The sequence below is a fragment of the Centruroides vittatus genome, unplaced genomic scaffold (assembly GCF_030686945.1).
Source record: "Centruroides vittatus isolate TY-2023 unplaced genomic scaffold, ASM3068694v2 contig_202, whole genome shotgun sequence".
Classification (NCBI taxonomy): domain Eukaryota; kingdom Metazoa; phylum Arthropoda; class Arachnida; order Scorpiones; family Buthidae; genus Centruroides; species Centruroides vittatus.
This window is the reverse complement of record NW_027121249.1, coordinates 645,012-664,360: the sequence shown is the minus strand read 5'-3', so window position 1 is coordinate 664,360 and position 19,349 is coordinate 645,012. Positions and strand designations below refer to the sequence as shown.

General features: G+C 33.4%; 1 protein-coding gene across 1 annotated transcript; it reads left to right on the top strand.

The window, feature by feature from the left end:
- The first annotated feature begins 77 nt into the window (after positions 1-77).
- Positions 78-19,346, top strand: LOC136970552 (putative inositol monophosphatase 3). Its single transcript, XM_067264996.1, has 5 exons — positions 78-484; positions 5,770-5,929; positions 6,017-6,112; positions 18,751-18,918; positions 18,980-19,346. Exons 1-5 carry the CDS (start codon positions 182-184, stop codon positions 19,231-19,233), a joined length of 981 nt encoding a protein of 326 aa, XP_067121097.1. The 5' UTR covers positions 78-181; the 3' UTR covers positions 19,234-19,346.
- Positions 19,347-19,349: the final 3 nt, after the last annotated feature.

Here is a 19,349-nt window from a genome sequence, read left to right as displayed (position 1 = left end):
ATTAATTAGTAATTAGAGTTTATATAGGTTGAGTTTTAATATTATTATTTATTTTTTTAAGGTGTCGCTGGACGAAAGTGTCGTCTGCTTTTTAGGGTTAGGTTGTCTTATGGAAAATGTGTGTGAAATTATGGTTTAATTTGTCGTTTTGACCGAGAAGTGAAAGTAAATTGTTACAAATATGATTAAAATTAAGAATTTAGCTACTTTATTTTTTACTTTTGTAATTTTGTACGCGATATACGCGTATCATGTGAATTATAACAAGTCGAAGGTTGTTAATCTGAAGAAAGTTTTAGAAATTTCCATTCGAATTGCCGAAATGGGGGGCGATCAAGTGCGTAAAGTAAAGCAGAAGCATCAGTTGAGACAATGGAGTAAAGGGAAAACAAAAGAGGGAATCAATGATCCTTTAACTGAAGGAGACATTAAATCTCATGAAACTATGGTCTATGGATTTAAAAAGGTCTTCCCTGATGTTAAGGTAACAGCTAATTTACTTATTATTACTAATAAACCTGAATGTTGAAATTATCAGAATTTATATTAATCTTTCAGTGTTTTGATACTAATTACAAGTACAAATGTAGCTCTGAATGAGTCGGTTGGGATCTTAGAGCCGTGGAGTGTGCCGATACGAGTACAACCAACAGCCTATATGTGATTCTTTGCAAGATATATTGGCTCAATTCAAGCTCTGAATGACATGGTTGAAACCTTATAGCATACCCATAAGAGCAAAAAAGTCAAAGGAAACGTATCTCTATGGGCAACTTTAAGCCAGTTACGGCCCCCAAAATTGGGTTGGACAAGATTGTGAGTTGCATCACTCTGCTAAGTCGAGTTTAACTGTACTGTTGGGAGCTGATGGGCTTGCTGTCGCTTGCATCGAAGTGCACAACAATGCGGAGCATGGAGAATAGGCAGTATACTGATACATGTTAAAAACTGACTTTTGGAGGCGAATATCTCATGAAACGTTGCACGTACGGGTATCATTTCTGTGACTTTTTGCTCGTATAGGGGTCTACAACTCTTGGGAGTGCAAAACCCCTCATTCAGAGCTTGAATCTTATCAGTATATCCTCCTCGAAATTGGCCTGTCTGGAATTTTGGAGAATTGAAAATGGAGTAAAATTACAGATAAAAACCTTCTAATTTTGAAATTTTCCCAGAAGAGTGATGAATCTGGAAATAACAAATGCTTTTGGTCTATGTCTAAGACCTGTTTCGGGTTACAATTTTTGCAGAACCTTTATCACTCTGCTGGGAGAATTTCAACGTTAGAGAGTTTTTAATCTATATATTATTGCACAGTCTATTTGGAGTAAAATTTATAAGCTGGAACTGTTTCTCAAAACAATGCTTAAATCCATTCAGCTTTACTAGAGATGGCTGGAAACTTTTAAAACACAAGAAATGCTGTTGTGCCGACTACTTCTGGGGTGCAGTTGGAATTGTGATTAAGCCTGTCAGCATGAAAACTTGGAGGTGAACATCTTGCCGAGGGTGCTTAGATATATGGTTCCTTTGGTCATGGGTGTAAAATTTGGGAGTGGGGTCCAAACCACTCATTCATAACTGCAATTTTACCCTAATTACATACTAATGTCTAATTCTTTGAAGAAATTTGAAGAATTGATCAAGCTTGATGTTATATGAAAATGTAATGTTGTTGATAAGTAAATGGCAAGTGCATGTTTTGCTTTTGTGTAATGGTATATATGCACTATATACAAGGAATACTATAAATGCTGCCAGTAGTGTAATCAAAGAGGGGTTCAGGGAGCCTGAGGCCACTTTATAAATAAAGAAAAGATACATGACAGGAAGAAAAGTGATAAATACACTTAAGTGTATATAATATCTAAGAGTTTACTCTTTATCCACAGTGCTAATGGCTACAGTAGAGGTAGCCAGAGCAGTCGATATTGACCCAATAGTAGTTTAAGGAATCATTGAAGAGTTTAGCAATGAAAAAAGTTTGAGGACCTCTCCCAGGCTGCATCTGCAGATTCTGCTTCAGAATGAGGTGGTTAGGCCTTATCACAGCTGTAAAACATGGTCTACAGCTGTGATAAGGCCCAATCACCTCATTCAGAGTTAGAATTTTACTCTTTAAAGCAATGGATTGTAAGTACTTAAAGACTACTCCATTAAAGCATAATTTCATTACAAATATTTGTTAAATTAAGATTTCTTCATTTATTTAAAAACATTTTTACATGCTTTTTTTTGAGCTATAATTTATTTTAAGTACTATATCTGGTTTTTGGCTTTAATAATAATATATCAATATTAATGAACATATTTTTGTGCGAATTATTATGAAACAGAAATAAAAATGTAGGTTACAATAAGCAGAATATGTTCTGTTTATTGTGACCTACATTTTTAATTTATTAACAAATAAATATGCATACAAACTTATATTGTGTGTTTAGACTACTTTATTAAACTTTTGGGGTAAACTATAGATTGCACCTTATGGAATTTCGGGACTTTGAGTATATATTTGAACTCAGGAGACCGAGACGAGTTCAATGATACCTACTTTTGGACTGGAGACGAAAAATAAGAAAGTTGTGATATTTACGATTTCTTGCCTTTCACAATGCATTCCACGCCATTTTAGTTTTCCACTAGGTGACGTTCGACTGTTCGTGCAATTTCTCACGTTCAATTCACATTAGTTCTTGAACAAAAGAATAAAAAGGAAGTGGCGTTTGACTGTTCATGCAATTTCTTGCCTTTCACAGTGCTTTTTTTAATGTGGTTTGCAGACTTTACTGCAAGATGGTGGTACTAGCAGCTACGGTGTCGTCTGCATGATAGCATTAAAAAAGTATGATAACTTTTGTATTTTTCGTCCAAAAGTAGGGTATCCTTAACTCGTCTTGGTCCCCTGTGTTCAAGTATATACTCAAAGTCCCGAAATTTCATAAGGTGCAATCTATAGCATCCCCAATTTTTGATGTTATAACCAATAATAAATGAATTTGAGTTGGGCAGCAATTTGAAAAAGTTGTAGACCTATAAATTTCCACTGTCGTCCACCTGCTTGTCTGTCTTTCCTTAATCTCAAGAATGCTACTAGATAAACAAAATTTAAGACCTGGTGTGGAAAGCAATGGAAAGTACTGTGCAGTGAGAAATCTACAATAATATTAAAGTTATAAGTACAGCATTGCATATGAGACTACATATTAAATATACATTGTAGAAATAAATAATGCACATAAAATTTCATTTTTATTAAAACTTTACTTAAACCTTTTCCACTGCACAGTAGCTTATCAGACACACCCCATACAATGTTGATAATACATGTCACATCATAGCATTTTTAGTTTCTTCTGTACAAGAAGACTAAAAAAAATAATGTTTTAAATTTGTATTTTCTTCTTGTAAAGAAGACGTGAATTTAAAACATTATTTTCAGATTTGATTTCAATATTTTGAATTTAAACATTCATCAACTTTTGAAAGTTATTTAGTACTACACGACACATGTATTCGGAGGACCATATCTTGTGAAGAGTTTTCTATAGATCCGTGTTTTTATTTGAATTTTTGTCTTATATAAGGATACCCCACAAACCTAGTATGACGCTCCTACATGAGGGATATCTCTCTTTTCCTCTTCCCTAATGGTTTTGAATAGAATAAAATCATATGTTTTTTACATTAAAATATAAAATGGAGGAAAGTGACAGATTTGAGAGGGACCAAATGAAGTAGAATTGTGGCATCGAAGATTTTGAATCATCAGACGATGAATAAAATGTTTTTGCTGCCTGGATTCACTCTCCAGTCCTCCAAAATTGTGGCCTGATATCTTGACCGCCTTGGCCATTCAGCCATCCAAATATAACCTCTGTCAATGTCACTATCTTGATTTTGTCAAACTTATGCTCCCTGCCACATGTAGATTTTCAGCTGCTGTCAGCAGCCGACAAACAGCTGCCACAAGTGAATATAGTGTGTGGTTGACTGCTAACTGCACGAATCAAATGGAAAAATGGCAGGTTTATCAGAAACGGTATTTACAGCAGATGAATCAAGTCAGTCTATTGAAGATAAAAGAAAATTGCTGCGGGAATGCATCGTATCAGTTATTTCCCTTCCTTGGCTCATCTTCCGAAAGCTGCAAAAGATGAATATATATAAGAACCTGAAATGGTTCTAAGCATGTAAAGATTTTTACTATTAATTCTTAAAAATTCGTGAACCTATGGTACTCCTTTAAAGTTATGCCAAAAACATACAGTTAAATATGTTTGTAGAAGGTATGTTTGTAGAAGTTAAAATGTTTGTTTTAATACATCTCTATAAATATCTACATCTGTGTAAGGTTGTTATAAGTGCATAAATGCACTTATAACAACCTTACACAGATGTAGATATTTATAGAGATATATTAAAACATTATTGCAAATATCTTGCTATAATATTTTTGCAAAATTTATGTAATGAACAAAAGTACATATTATTGATAAAATGATCTAGATCTATCACATTTAATTAAATAGAATGTGGTAGGGTTAAATATTTAAAGTTTACAGAATTTAGATGGATTTAGCTGATTGAAGATTTTGTTCCATAAAAGAATTTTAAATGAATAAAATGCATTTAAACTTTCCTGTGTGCATACGGTAAAAAATATTTACAGATTATTTTTGATGTTCCTTTAAAGGAGCATTTAGATTTATGTTTAAACATAACATTATAGTAAATTTAGAAAGTTTTCAATAAGAAGTATGAAAATTTATCATTTTACATACCCATCAGTGACCGAAAGGCATTCAAACACTGAAAGTCGATGGTTGATTCACATTTCACTAATGGACTGGCCATTTGAGTTTTCAGGGTTTTCTTTGTGTGTCTAACATCTAAATAAGGACCAGTTTATGTAAAAAGTCTTCCTGGCAGAAACTCTCCTCTTGGCAACACTTAGGCAAGTTGCCTAAATGTTGCATTGCCATATTCTGTCAGTCCTATTTGATTATAATTTTACACTTGATTTATTTATAGTGTTTAGGTATTATATTTGTCAAAAAGTGACTGTCTGGCTGATTTAGCAACCAATAATTGATGAAATTTAATAATTGATTCCCATGTTTACTATTTGGCCAAATACCAAATTCTTATTTTATGGCCAAATATACCATTAATTTTGAATAATGTCATTATAATCATTGAAACTGAATACAGGTATGTGCTGCTTAATGATGAGGATACATTCTGCGAAATACATCGTTAAACAAATATAATGCATACTGAGACAAACCTGTATGGAATAATCTACTACTCCTATAGGCTATTTAACTTATATAACACAATGATAAATATTTACTGGTATGTATCTAAACATAATAAAAGGTATGGGTGTTGGCATTGGCTGCTGTTCACTGTTATAGGCATACGAGTAGGGAATATTTGGGCAAAGCAATAATGAAAAAATGTCAGACAGAGAAAACCGAAATTAGTGATGGCAAATGAAAAATTGGTGCTTGTGTTTTTATGTAATATTTTGGGCAAATCAAACTCTTCTGCCTCCAACTAAACTGTATTCATATACCCACATTAAGTGGCACACATCCATATGTAATTTAAATTATGGCATCTGTAAACAACTTGAAAGTTTTTAATTGAAATATACTAAAAATATTGTGTATCCAATTATCTTATAAGATAAATGCTTTGAAAACTTTATAAATTTTGTATGAATTATTGTTACAAATAAAATAATAATTAATTATTTTACAGGTTATTTCTGAAGAACATGACAATAGAAAAGTGAACTTAGAAGATGTAGAAACTCCGAAGCATTTCCTTTTGAAACAGTTTGTGGATGACGACGTATTTGTAAATGCTGAAGATATTACAGTATGGGTGGATCCTTTAGATGCAACCAAAGAATATACTGGTCTAATTTTAATATGAAATATTTATCTACATCATAATATTTTGAATTAAAATTCTAAAATTTAATAATTTGCTTTTATTTTTACAGAAGATTTATTACAATATGTAACAACTATGGTTTGTGTTGCTGTCAAAGGCAAGCCCATGATTGGTGTTATTCACCAGCCTTTTACGAAAAATACAAGTAAGTTATTTGTTAAATTTAATTTATTACATTGCATCTCTTTGGCTTGTGTGAACCCTTTCTTGGAGTATGATATAATTTTCTCCTAGACGGATATTTCCTTGTGGCTTCCATATTATTATTTGACTCAGAAACAAAACTACACCTTACATCATTCCAGCAAGTAAAATCTAATGAGCCAAAAAACTTTTCAATTCAACTTAATTGATCTTAGTCAGTTTTCGAATGCAGAAATGAAATGAAACATACAAAATTTAAAGTTTAAAACATTCAAATACAGAACTGGGAGAAAATGGGTAAAACAACCACAAAATTGGATGTTAATGTTAAAGTAAAGTAATAATAAATATCAAAATATTTAAAATAAGCTAGATTTTGTATAACCTTTATTCACGTTCATCCTGTTAGGGAGGTTTTGTCTGGTTGTGCTAATGTATTTCACTTCTTTGTTGAAACAGTAATCTTGTTTGGTTGTAGAATAAACACAAAAGGTGTTGGAAGGATCTTGTGGTAGTCTGTCATTACATAAAAGTGTAAAAACAGTATGGTTCCACTTAAAATTGAAGCTCAGATTGTTGTGGTTTGCAATTGCCTTAGTATCCTGCATAAGGTAGCAAAATACCTTAACATTACCCACTTTTTTATATTATGTCATCCTTCTTCCATTTTCATTTTTTAAAGGTATTTATTAAATTAATAACTGTGTTGAAGCACCACTTTCCTGATGCAATACAGTTCACTTAAGATGTCAAGCACCTTGGTGCAATGTGTATAAACCTCTCCTTGTTAATGTCCTGAAGGTGGATAACTTTATATAGAGGAGGTCAACAGACACATACAGAACAAAATTTTGATTGATAAGAGTTTTGAAATATACTAGTATGGATGTACTGTACAATACGTTTTGTATGTTCTATTTCATTTTTGTGTTTGACAACTGAAGAAGATCCGTTAAACTGGATCAAAAGCATTTTTGGCTCTTTAATTTTACTTCCTGGAGTGATGTAAGGTGTAGTTTTGTTTCTTTCTGCAATTTCTACTATTGTCTTTTATTACATTATTTTATTGTTTAGTCTTTCTGATTTAAATGAGAAACTAGACTCTTAAACAATTTCAATGGTATACTTTTTGCTATTATTTTATGATTAAACAGTTCTATAGATTTGATAATGCAAGGAATCACATAGTATTTAGTGTTCTGGTTCTCTTTTTTGCCAGGTGCTTGACCCAGATGACTTTTCTGGTCGTTCAATTGATAAACTTCATGAATAGTATGAAATATATTTATTGTAATAAACAGTCTATAATTTTTTCAGCTTTATAGGGTGACTGTTATTTCAGTTCTTAGAGAATTGGAGAACTATTATTCAAAAGTGACTATTACCAAAATAAATCTGATAACTTTTTAATTTTATTATTATTTGAGCAACATCACAACATGTTGACTATGATCACAATATAGTGCTTACGACGATCACTTGGCTTTTCTTCAACCTGTTATTTAGTTGTTAATCAACTAAATAACAGGGAGAAGAAAAGCCAAGTGATCGTCGTAAGCACTATATTGTGTTCATAGTCAACAAGAATCAAGCGCAACATGGTTTCAAAGTCATTAAACATCACAACACTTGATACACTTTTGCTTTATTTTGACATTAGTAAGAGTGAAAATGCCAAATAGACTGAGCAATTATTCAGTTTAAACTAAACCTTATTTTCTTCCAATAAACAGCACACTTATTATTTTTAGAGAGTGCTGTCTATTGAAAGAAGACCAAATGCTAAAACAAGTCAAATCAGACTTAGTTTCTTTTAAGAAACAGAAAACTCAAAATAACAATAGCAATTCCAAAACAATAGGACAACTTATTTCAAATTAGGAAGTTGTCAATGACCTTGTAAAAGATAGAATAAGGTGATTTATATGAAAGGGATCTTTCTTGGCAGTTTTTATTGACCAATAATATATTTTGAGAGAACACTGATCTATCGCTAAATTTGTAACATGAAGTACACTAGCAATTATACTAATAAAACTATTTTCAGGTATTATACATAAGACTAAAAGAAAATTTTATAATTCAATCAAGTGCATTTGTTCAGTTTCATTAACTAGGATCTTAGGGTTCTGTGCACATTTAAAATAGCTGAAAGCATTAGTTCTCTTATTTTATTAAAGAATTTGCTAGAAAAAGAGTGAAAGGTGTTTTAAAACTTATTTAGGATCTTGGGGTTAATATTTTAAATCAATGTTTTTCAACTGCTGGTCTGCAAAAAAATACACTCCTCAAAAGTGAAATTGCAACACTACAAAGGAATGCACATTGCAAGATTAGTAAGGTGACAGAGATATGCAAATGATTAAAACAACAAACAAATATTGTTGCATATATCTGTTTATTCAATAACGAATATGGTCCCTATGGGCAGCTATACAGACCACTATATGGTAAGGTTTACTATCAATGAGGTGAGTAATAGTTGCCTGAGGTATCCCTTGCCAAGCTGAGCCCATTGTGATGTTCATGTTGTCTATGGTATGTGGTATTGGTTCCTGGTGCACCTCAGGTTGAATGAGGTCCCAAAGATGTTCAATGGGAGAGAGATCTGGCATGGCTGCCAGCCAAGGAAGGATGTGAATTCTGTTCAGGCTGGTGAGAGTTCACCATGCGACGTGCACTCGGGCATTATCCTGTTGGAATACAATGTCTGGTGTGGCCAAACCACAGGCCTCACAATTCGTGTGATGTACTGGTGAACTATCAGATTACTACTGATTGAACATGTCTCCTTAAACCATGATGCCCAGTGTGGGTCTGGTGTGACACTTGGCAAAAAGGGCTAGTATGTGTATATAGCATTCCCTGGGATACAGCCATCATACAGCGGAAATATGACGGAAACTATGTAGCATTAGAGTTTACTTGGACAGGAAATAAATATGAACTGAATGGATTATGTGTTGAATGCAAAAAAGTTGTTAGTAACAGTAATTTAAATCCAGCCAAACTAAAAAGACATTTGGAATTGAATCATCCATATCTACGTAATAAAATTATTGAATACTTTCAACATAAACATGTAGATCTAATAATCAAAAAGAAGGCATTTTCTAAATGCATGTTTTCCGATAACGAAGCAACTCTTGAGGCTTCTTTTCAAATTAGTTATCAAATCGCTAGGGAGGGCAAAGCATATACTATTGCTGAAAAATTAATAAAACCTTGTTTTATAGATGTAATTTCTTGCAAACTTTGAGATAATTTTATTAAAGACATTAATAGCACTTTATGATGCTACAGAGGCAAGGTGAATAAAAAATGGCACAACACTGTGAACATAAACTTTTGTGTTGTTTAAAATCTTCTTCGCATCATTTTACGTTGCAATTAGATGAATGTACAGATGTTGCTGGCTTAGCTAATTTGATCGTTTTGGTTCGTTACATTTTTAATTCTTCAATGCAAGAAGATATGCTTTTTTGTAAAAAGAATACCAAAAACATTAAAGAACATTTTGAATGAAGCAGTACAAGATGAAATTAGAATTTTTTTTTAAGTGATCATAAACATAAATATGCTCAAAATTTAAATGATGAAATATGGTTACAGCTATTGGCATATTTGGCAGATATATTTACAACTTTAAATGAATTTAATAAATCTCTTCGAGGCCTTAAAGTTAATATCATTAAACTCAACGATAAAATCAATGCTTTAATTTTAAAATTAGATTTGTGGGAATCTTACGTGAAAAATAATAATATGTAATATTATGAAAAGCTAAGTGATTTTCTAATCGAAAATGAAATAAATTTGAATAAAGATGTTAAAGACATAATTCAGGAGCATATTTTACAACTTAAAACCACTATCAGGGATTACTTTCCTCAGCAAGAAGAGTCACGGGACTGAATTAAAAATCCATTTCAAAATGTCAATAATAATCAGAATTTATTAATGACAGAACAGGAACGACTGATTGAACTATCAACAGATTTTACATTAAAATGAAGATAGAAGATCTTGATTTTTGGTTAAAAATTTTCATGGAATATCCTCAAATTTCTGAAAAAGCTATAAAAACGTTAATGCCCTTCATTACAAAATATTTGTGTGAAAAGCTGTTTTCAACATATGTCGGAACAAAAACAAAATACAGAAATAATTGGATGCCGGACATGAAATGCGTTTACAAATAACGACAATAAAACCTGATTTTAAAGTTTTGTGCAAAACAAAGCAAGCTCATCCCAGTCATTAAAACTGAAAATTTTATTTGTACATATTAACTTTATTTTGTAATACTTTTTAATATAATACAATAAAAGAATATTAAAACGTTTTTCTTTATATGTATTACGTATATTGTGAATATTCTATTGTTTATGATCCTGGGTTCTGCGAAATAATTTTATACTCGTAAGGGTTCCTTAAATTGAAGACCACTGGTCTAGTACAATGATGACACCACCATGCTAGGCATGCAGCCCTGTGTTAGTGGTTAATGGTACCCCTGTTGCTAGTTGCTGTGCATTCAGCCTAACATTATGCAACCTATTGCAGATGGTTTGGGTTGGACACAGATGTATCTGTTGATGGCAGCTTCAGATGTTATGTGCCATGGTGAACGGGTCCTGACAGGCCATTCGATGAATCTGCCAGTCTGTGTGCTCTGTTGTGCACCAGTGTAACCCATTCCCTCTTCAGTGTGTTTGCAGAAGTTCCTGCATCCATGTGTCACAGATAGCTACATAGAACTCACATTGTGCCCAAGAAGCATGGCAGCTATGCGTATCAACAAAGCAAGGTCACGCAGCTTCAGAATAATCTTGTTCACCAGCCTTTGACTGTTGATATTCAGCTCACTGTTGTCTCTGAAGCATTTTTTATGCTTCTTCAAAAGTTTGTCTGCTGCTGAACTTCTGAAGAAGCTTAGAAGATGAACTGTTGCTGATAGCTGGTCTCTGTAGTCCAAAACTGGGTACCACATGACCCAATGCGTACACAAACTTAATCATTTTGCATATCTCTGTTACCTCTACTGGTTCTGCAACTTGTATGTGCCTACACGCATTCCCTCACGGTGTTGCAATTTTACTTTTGATGAGTGTATTTGACCATACTGAAGCTGGTGCAGTTGATTACGGGTGACATTTAAATAATAAGCTAGAGTTACTGTATGTACTCTGTTATGTACATAAGTATAATTGCTTATAATTACTTAATATTATTAAAATTATTCATAATCCACTGCACCAGTAAAATTATAACATAATTTTACCAGTCTGTGATGAGAAAAAGTTTGAAAAACACTGTTTTAAATGCACTCATTATCAACAGAGTTATGCACCCAAGATGAATTGTGCAATTACTGTTAAAGTTGGTGCACAAAAATTTTTTGGACTTATATAAATGCTTAAAGTCAAAGAATTTCCAGATTATATTAGGCTATATTACTACTAAGTTCTATTACCACTAAGTTCCATCTCTTGCTAAATTTATAATTATAATTAAACACATGCAGAAATTTTCCAAAGAATAACCTTAGTTTCGTCTTATGTACTCTGTTTTAATCAGGACGCAATCTTAGTCTCATGATTAGATACGTTATTGTAAAATGGATACTTTAATAGAGTAGTTGAGTCATAAAACCTAGTGAATAATATTTGAGATGAGAGTTATAAATGAGAGAATGAAATAAAGAGAACTGATTAGAGCAAATGCCAATTACTAGTTTGATGTCAGCTAATTCTGGCACTGGTCCTTATTCTTTGTTGTCTTTTCTGGAAGAAAAGAATTGGCCTGAAGCAGGACTCAAGCCCACAACTCCCACTTACCCTGTGGTCATATTGCCAGTTACACTAGTCAGACCTTCTAAATTACTTATTAAAATATTTATTTAATTGTAATTATTACATTTAGCAATAGGTGGCACCTAATGCCTATCTCTAGTGTTAAATTACTTAGCATTTAATTATCAATAGTAGTAGTAATATAGCCAAATAATTTCCAATAGAATTCAGCAATTGTTTGGCTTTAAAATATAACTATAGGGTTTTAGATGTTTATGCTTACAGTAGTGATCCAATTTTTTGCTAGATAATGTGACCAGAGTATCTTAAAATTGCTACCCCAGTTACCTGTGTACAGACAGATAAGATTCACTATATTCAGAATTTTCAGTGTATTTGAAGGTATTCAAATGCCAAGCATGCCTGTACAATGTATACAATGTACTCAAAGGCATTATATACAACTGATGAAATTTGACAAAGGCCACATCATCAGGCTGAGAGAAGCACAATGGCAATTCCTTGAATTGTCTGCCTTCAGGGTTATTCTGACCTGACTGTGAGCAAATGTTGGGAATAGTAGATATATGGCCTGGCTCTGGATGCTCCCAACAGACCATCAGAAGAGATGATCAGCTGAGTACAAGACTAACACAAACAGCTGCAATGGTGTGTTTGTCCACCATTCAGAGACGGGAGAAGCCTAACTATAAAATCATCTTTCTGTACGCAGCAACTAACAGAAGCAAACTTGCACACATAGTGGCTACTGTGCATCCTTCCAATAATGCATCAAAATCTTTGGCTTCATTTATAGTCATGCCATGACAAACATAGATTGCCATGGACTAGCAATGTTTTGTCTTTAGTAATCACTATGTTGGAGTGTAGTGAACCATTGATGAGTTCTTCAGTTCCACCTTTACTGTTAAGAGAGACACTGTCCCCATAGGTACAATACTGTGAGAGACATTGTCCCCATAGGTACAATACTGTGAGAGACATTGATTACACAGTGATATGTTCAGGAAATCCCTTGTGTTGCCTTTTCCAGCAAGATAATACTCAGTTGCACATATCAATGGTTTCCATAGAATGTAGCTGTTACATTGCCACACTGCTTTCATCTGCACAGTATCCGGATTTGTCACCGCCGAGCATTTGTGGGACTAGGTGGGATGCCAGCTTTAGCCAATTTATGAGTATGAAGAATCTGAAACCACATCTTTCGGCAGCCCTGTTGTAGGATTGCATATGCTCCATATGCAACCATATCACCTCACATCCAGGCAAGAGGAGGACGACGTACTAAAGGTTGCTTTAAATCATACTGTTGTTTCACAGAAAATTGTTCCTTTGCTATGGTACTGTAATTACCAATTAGTATGGTCAAACTAATAATTTTATTCAACTTCAATGCCTCTTGGTTATAAGTTATTTAACAATGAGTATGTTTATGATGATGATCCATAATAAAATTTAATGAAAGTACAGTCAAACCTGTTTTTATGCGCTCTTTTTATGTGCGATTTTTATTTGTGCGATTTTTTAATGCGAATTTTTAATTTGTGCGGTATAGTTGGCGACTAGTCTCGTGCGATTCGTCATGTCTTACGTTGACTTATTATAGCTAAATAAACTTATTATAGCATAAATGCACTTATTATAGTAATATTATTGCACGAATATGCGAAAAATGAAATAATTTACTTTTTAAGTCAACAAAACACCACCTGGACAAAAATATGTAAAACAGACGATAGACCAGACGATGCAGTCAAGTGCTGACATCTGTTGTCAATAAATTCTATTTCGTACGGTTTTGAGTTATTTTCTATGTGAGACTTTTTTTATGCGGTCCCTGTTGACCGCATAAAAAAATTATTTTTTTAATTGTGTTGCGAAAACTATTATTTACAGCCATTCGTGAAGTTTCGTGAGATTTTTTTAATGCGTTTTTTTTAATGCGGTCCCTATCCCCCGCATAAAAACAGGTTTGACTGTACTTTTATTAAATTATCCAGTTCAATTTTATTCTAATATGTAATCCTGCAAATGCTTTACTTCATTAGTACAGTGTATCCAACTGAAAAACATTGTCTTCTCATTTCTAAGTGATGCTTTACAGTAGAGAAATTTTATTTAGACTACAATATTTTTATAATAATACACTTTATTGAAGTTTCTATTATCATCTACTACTGAATAAATGATTAAGTAGTAATGATTCAAATAATATGATATTTGAAATAAAAAAAACTAATGTATTGTTGATTAGAGAATATAAATATCATTGTATAAGTGTTAAGAAAGTGTTTACTTTGAATAAACAAAATCCTGAAATAGTTCTTTATTATTATAATGATGTACAGTACAAGGTAGATGCCAAAAGTTTCCAGACATATTTTAGACATGGTAGGAATAAAGTGACGATAGTATCAGATGGCGCCATCTCTACACGAACTAATAAAACAGTTTTTCCTGCCGATTTGCATTAGTCACTTGGAAACATTCATTTCAGTTGAACTTGTTGCATTAATTTGTATCATGTTAACCCCTTGCAGAACAATCCACCAATGTATACGGCTGCTGTGAAGAGGTATGGGTTGGAGGAGCTTGACCTTCCACCCTACAGCTCGGACCTGGCTCCCAGTGATTATTATGTTTCCAAAACCCTTTGAAGATATTTGAAAAAGTGATTAAGAGTCGCAGGAGACAATTTATGAACATTTTGAAGACAAAACTGCGGACAATTTTTTCAAGGATATTAAAATACAGTAGCAGTTACAGTAGCTCCGACTGCCCTGCTGTCATTGGGAGCAGAATTGGAAGGTTTATTTTGGAATATTCAGGAGTTTGGTCATTACTTTTGATTTGATGTTTTTCCACGATGGACAGGGTGTTGGTCATTTCTACATAAAAGTTTTGCATAGGTTGTGAGATGCAGTTTGGAGAAAAAGATGTGACAAGTTGCAGGAGGGCAGTTTCTGCATCATGATAATGTACCTAGTTACTCATGGCTTATCATGCAGCAATTCCTTGCCAGTAAAACACTTCCTGTTGTTGCTCAACCACTATACTTGCTGGACCTCTTCCAAGTGACATTTGGCCATTCCCTACACTGAAAATGGGTCCCAAGGGATGCATTTTGCAACTGTGGAGGACATCAAATCAAATGCAATGGCCAAACTCCCAAATCCTGCCATTGCTTATGACAATGGCAGGATTGATGAGACAGTTGTGTATACCAAAGGTCCTACTTTGGAGGCGATTAGGGATGCATTTCCAAACGTCCCACCTTTACATACTATAGTACAATTCTGGAAACATTTTGAATGCCTGTGCATAGTAATATAAGACAAAATTCATATTTTCTGTATTTCATCTTAGACACGAGTAGAAATTATTGTCGTCTGATAGTTTACTGATGATAGTCAGTCTTAAAACTCAGCCTGTGAAAACATTCCTAGTCTGTCCCAGATAATTTAGGCCCTTTCCTCACTCATGGGCTTGGTTGAACCCATGATGGGATGATTTAAAAGGACTTCTTAGTGCCCATAGGGCAGAAAGGGACCAAAAAATATATATAATTACTTAACATATAAATGAATAAAAATAACAATAAATTTACATAATTAATTGTGCCATTCTACCTATTTTTAATTAATATTTTACAGTTTTTTAAACATATCTTTCTTTTATTATTGTGTTTCCTTTTACTTCTACATCATCAATACATGAAGTACTGTAACTGGAAACTGGACAAGGAAATATTAGCTTAAACTGTAACTGGAGACAATCAAAATGATGTTATTGTCTATTTGTATTATTTAAAAATAAAAATGACTCATTTTTAATAATAATAATAATAAATGTGTATAAATATAAATGAGTACAGTTTTTATAGCTACAGCATGCTAATGTGTTACAAACATAGTTTAAAAATGCATGTAAACATGAAGATTCTCATGCTTTATTATTATTTCTATAAATATAAAACAAACTGCCAGACTATCAGGCTATATAAAGCATATTAATTGGCCTGCAATTTTAAAACTGCAGACCTACTGGCATCTGTTGGCTGTCTGTCCTTCCTTAATATCGAGAACAACGTTATTGGTAGATAGCTGAAAGTCGAGACCAGATATGGAAAGCTTAGGGATAGGAGGTCTTGATTAACTATGTGAACTTCCAATATTGACCACAAACACATTATTTCAATTCAAAAATTTTATCCAGAACAGTCAGATAGATGACTAGCATGACACTCTCGTTAATAGGAAAAACATGATGTACAGGGGCAGACACTACTATAATCAATAGCATTGTGCATCAAGATCTAAAGAATTGCAGCCCTGCATTGTGACGACATCACAATAAATAATTGCTCATTACTGAGTAATTTAGCTTGAGGTAGACAGATTAAGTATGTTTTTCTCATTAAATAAATAAATTTTATTTAGATTATTCTGGAAGTAAAGATTGGCCTGGAACAGGACCCAAACCACAACTCCCACTTACCATGGAGATGGGTTCCCAATTGCACTATCCAGACCTCTGATCTTCACTTCCAGACCAATTAATTTACTTATTACCATATACAATACATATAGTGATGAACAATTTATAAGAACTATGACATTAGTTAAATGCATGCCGTCATCTTCACGCAACTCTTAACTATTTGGCTACTAAATTCTTAATCAGAATCTTGAATTCTCTTTGTCTAATGCACCTGTTTGAACACCATTGTACTTCCTTGCTGGCATATTATCAGCAAACACTAAGGGCTACATTTTTGGCTGTTCAAAAGATTCTTTACATAGTGAAAAGGTTTCGTATGGCACAATATTAAAACTAGCTTTTCAACACGGTAGCAAACTCTCACAAAAACAATGGTGCATATTTGCATTTGTCAGGTACTGCAGTTCCATTCGAGGTCTCGCACATTGGTTACGAGTGAAGCTTACGATGTATCTCCTATTACAACAAATACAAGTTAACGAAATATTAGATTAAATACTTTAATTCAAAAAGGAGTGAAAATGTTTGTCCACTGCAAACATAAATTGGCTTTGCAGCAGGAATGTCTCCTCCTGAAAACGGTTCTCATACCTGCCTGTTTCCTTAGTGTGATATATATATAAACAGCCCCTAAAGACTAATCTCATCTAGCTGTGTTAAAGCTGCATTATTGGAAAATGAACCCATTTGGTTGCATAATTTATGCCATTATAGTACATAATAAAAATTTTATTCTCAGTTAACTTACTATCGATGCTTTAAGATCAGTCTGCACCAATACTGTTCAAAATATCACTATGTTTTTATTAAAACTGTATAAAATACATCATATAAGGTTTTATTAGATGTTTGAATGTGCCGGCTTGAAGAAACATTCATTATTAAAGCTGATATATAATCTAAAATTTCATATTTGATGTCCAAAGTCTATATATAATCTATATTCTGTAACATAGCTACCGATTAATATAAGTACATTGTTTAATTTGTATAAAATTTCAGTCGACGGTGCTCGGTGCTCGTATAAATCCAATTTAGGAAATACCGAATTATCTCTCTCCTTATCAATATTTAATATAGACGACTTTGAAATATCACGTTAACAACTCGACCGTACCGGCAAGCTCGTTCATCTAAATCCATCTTTTTATAGAAAGGGTAAATTAAGTTAATTTAATGTATAAATGGCAAATTTTAATTCTGACTCTTATATATTGGATAATTGAAACAGGAAAAATTTTAAGTTACGTTGTAAACAATATAAAATTACAAATATAAATGAATGGAGTGCTAACGAGGACATTTGTTTGGGCTCCAGACACAAAGAGGCCTCCTATGTTTAGTATTATAATGTAAAACAAATAGTTTCTTTTACTGATAGGTGACATCTTTGATCTCTTTTAAACAATCTCTCACGCACTGAACAACGGATCATTTAGGTCAAGGTGCTTTAGAATTTTGCCTCCACCTGTACAATCGGCAATACACTATACAGTTTTGTTATAGTGATTTGGTCATATTCCAACTCTCACTTGTCGAGTATTTTGAACTAACTGCCTATTGAGATCATTTTTAATTTTTGTTTCGTTTCTTGTAATGACCAATGTTTGAGAATCTTCAATTCATAGTGATATTCAATATTTTATAGTCTGTGGCATTTGGACAATTTTCTGTTTCACTCACTCCATAATAATTGCATATATTGGACAACCTGATAATTTTAGCTTTATTCTAATGTATCACATACCCATCTGTCTTTGAAAAGGAAGCAATTGCTTTTAGCTTTAAAATTTACTGCGTACCTGTACAGAAAGTTGACTACTACTTTGTGCCGCAATTTTCGGACAGTCTCGGGCAAGCAGAAGTTAGTTCGTTCTTTTGAAATGTCTTCGTGTTTCTGTACCTCCGAGTTTTGTCGGAGGAGATGATCAGAAAATTTGATTTCTGATCTTAATTTATGACAAAGTTTTATTTGTATTCTTTATTTCTGCTCTTATTTTTTAAGTCCAGGTATCTTCTTATGGTCTGTTTGGAAATGCTCAGTGGTTGGTGGCAGCAGATGATGATTATGGCACTCGTTAATCCATCCTCAAAGATCGGACAGAGTCCTTTAGTGACCGATAAATTACTGGAATCTTTATGGGTAATGTTTTTGAACTACACTCTGTCTTGGCAGTCAAACTGGTAAGCATTCCGAGCAGACCCTCAGCGAATTTAAATGTATAGAAATTTGCATAAATCATTTAAATTTTTATACCCAACTGTACCAAATTTTCATACCCAATTTTTATATTTCAAAAACTTATCTTTTTAATTACAGTTTGGGCTTGGGTAGGACACAGCATATCCCCTAATTTGTATGTGGCATCAAAACAAGAAAGGGACAAGCCAGTCATAATAGTGTCCCAGTCACATGCCGGGAAGGTAAAGGACGTGGCCGTTCAGGCATTTGGCGAAGGAACGGAAGTAATTTCCGCCGGAGGAGCAGGTAATACGTACGTTTTACGAGACTAATTATTATAATTAGTATTCAAAAATGGAATTTGCAGGTTATAAAACCCTACAAGTAATACAAGGCAATGCAACTGCTTACATTCATATTACCTTGATCAAGAAGTGGGACGTGTGCGCCGGAAATGCCCTCCTGAATGCAATTGGCGGAAGAATGACAACGCTGGGAGGCGAGGAACTCCAGTACGGAGCCCAGGACAATGTCAGAAACGAAAACGGCCTCTTAGCCGCAGTGTACAAACACAGCATTTATCTAAACAAGCTACAAAGTGTTAAGCAAAAGTATTTGTAATTATAAATGCAAGGAATTCGATCGACAATCTACGACAATCGGTCACGGTAGATGGTCATGTTCTAAGTGTAAATTACATACTTAACTCCAATTAAAAGATAATTCACGTAGAAGTC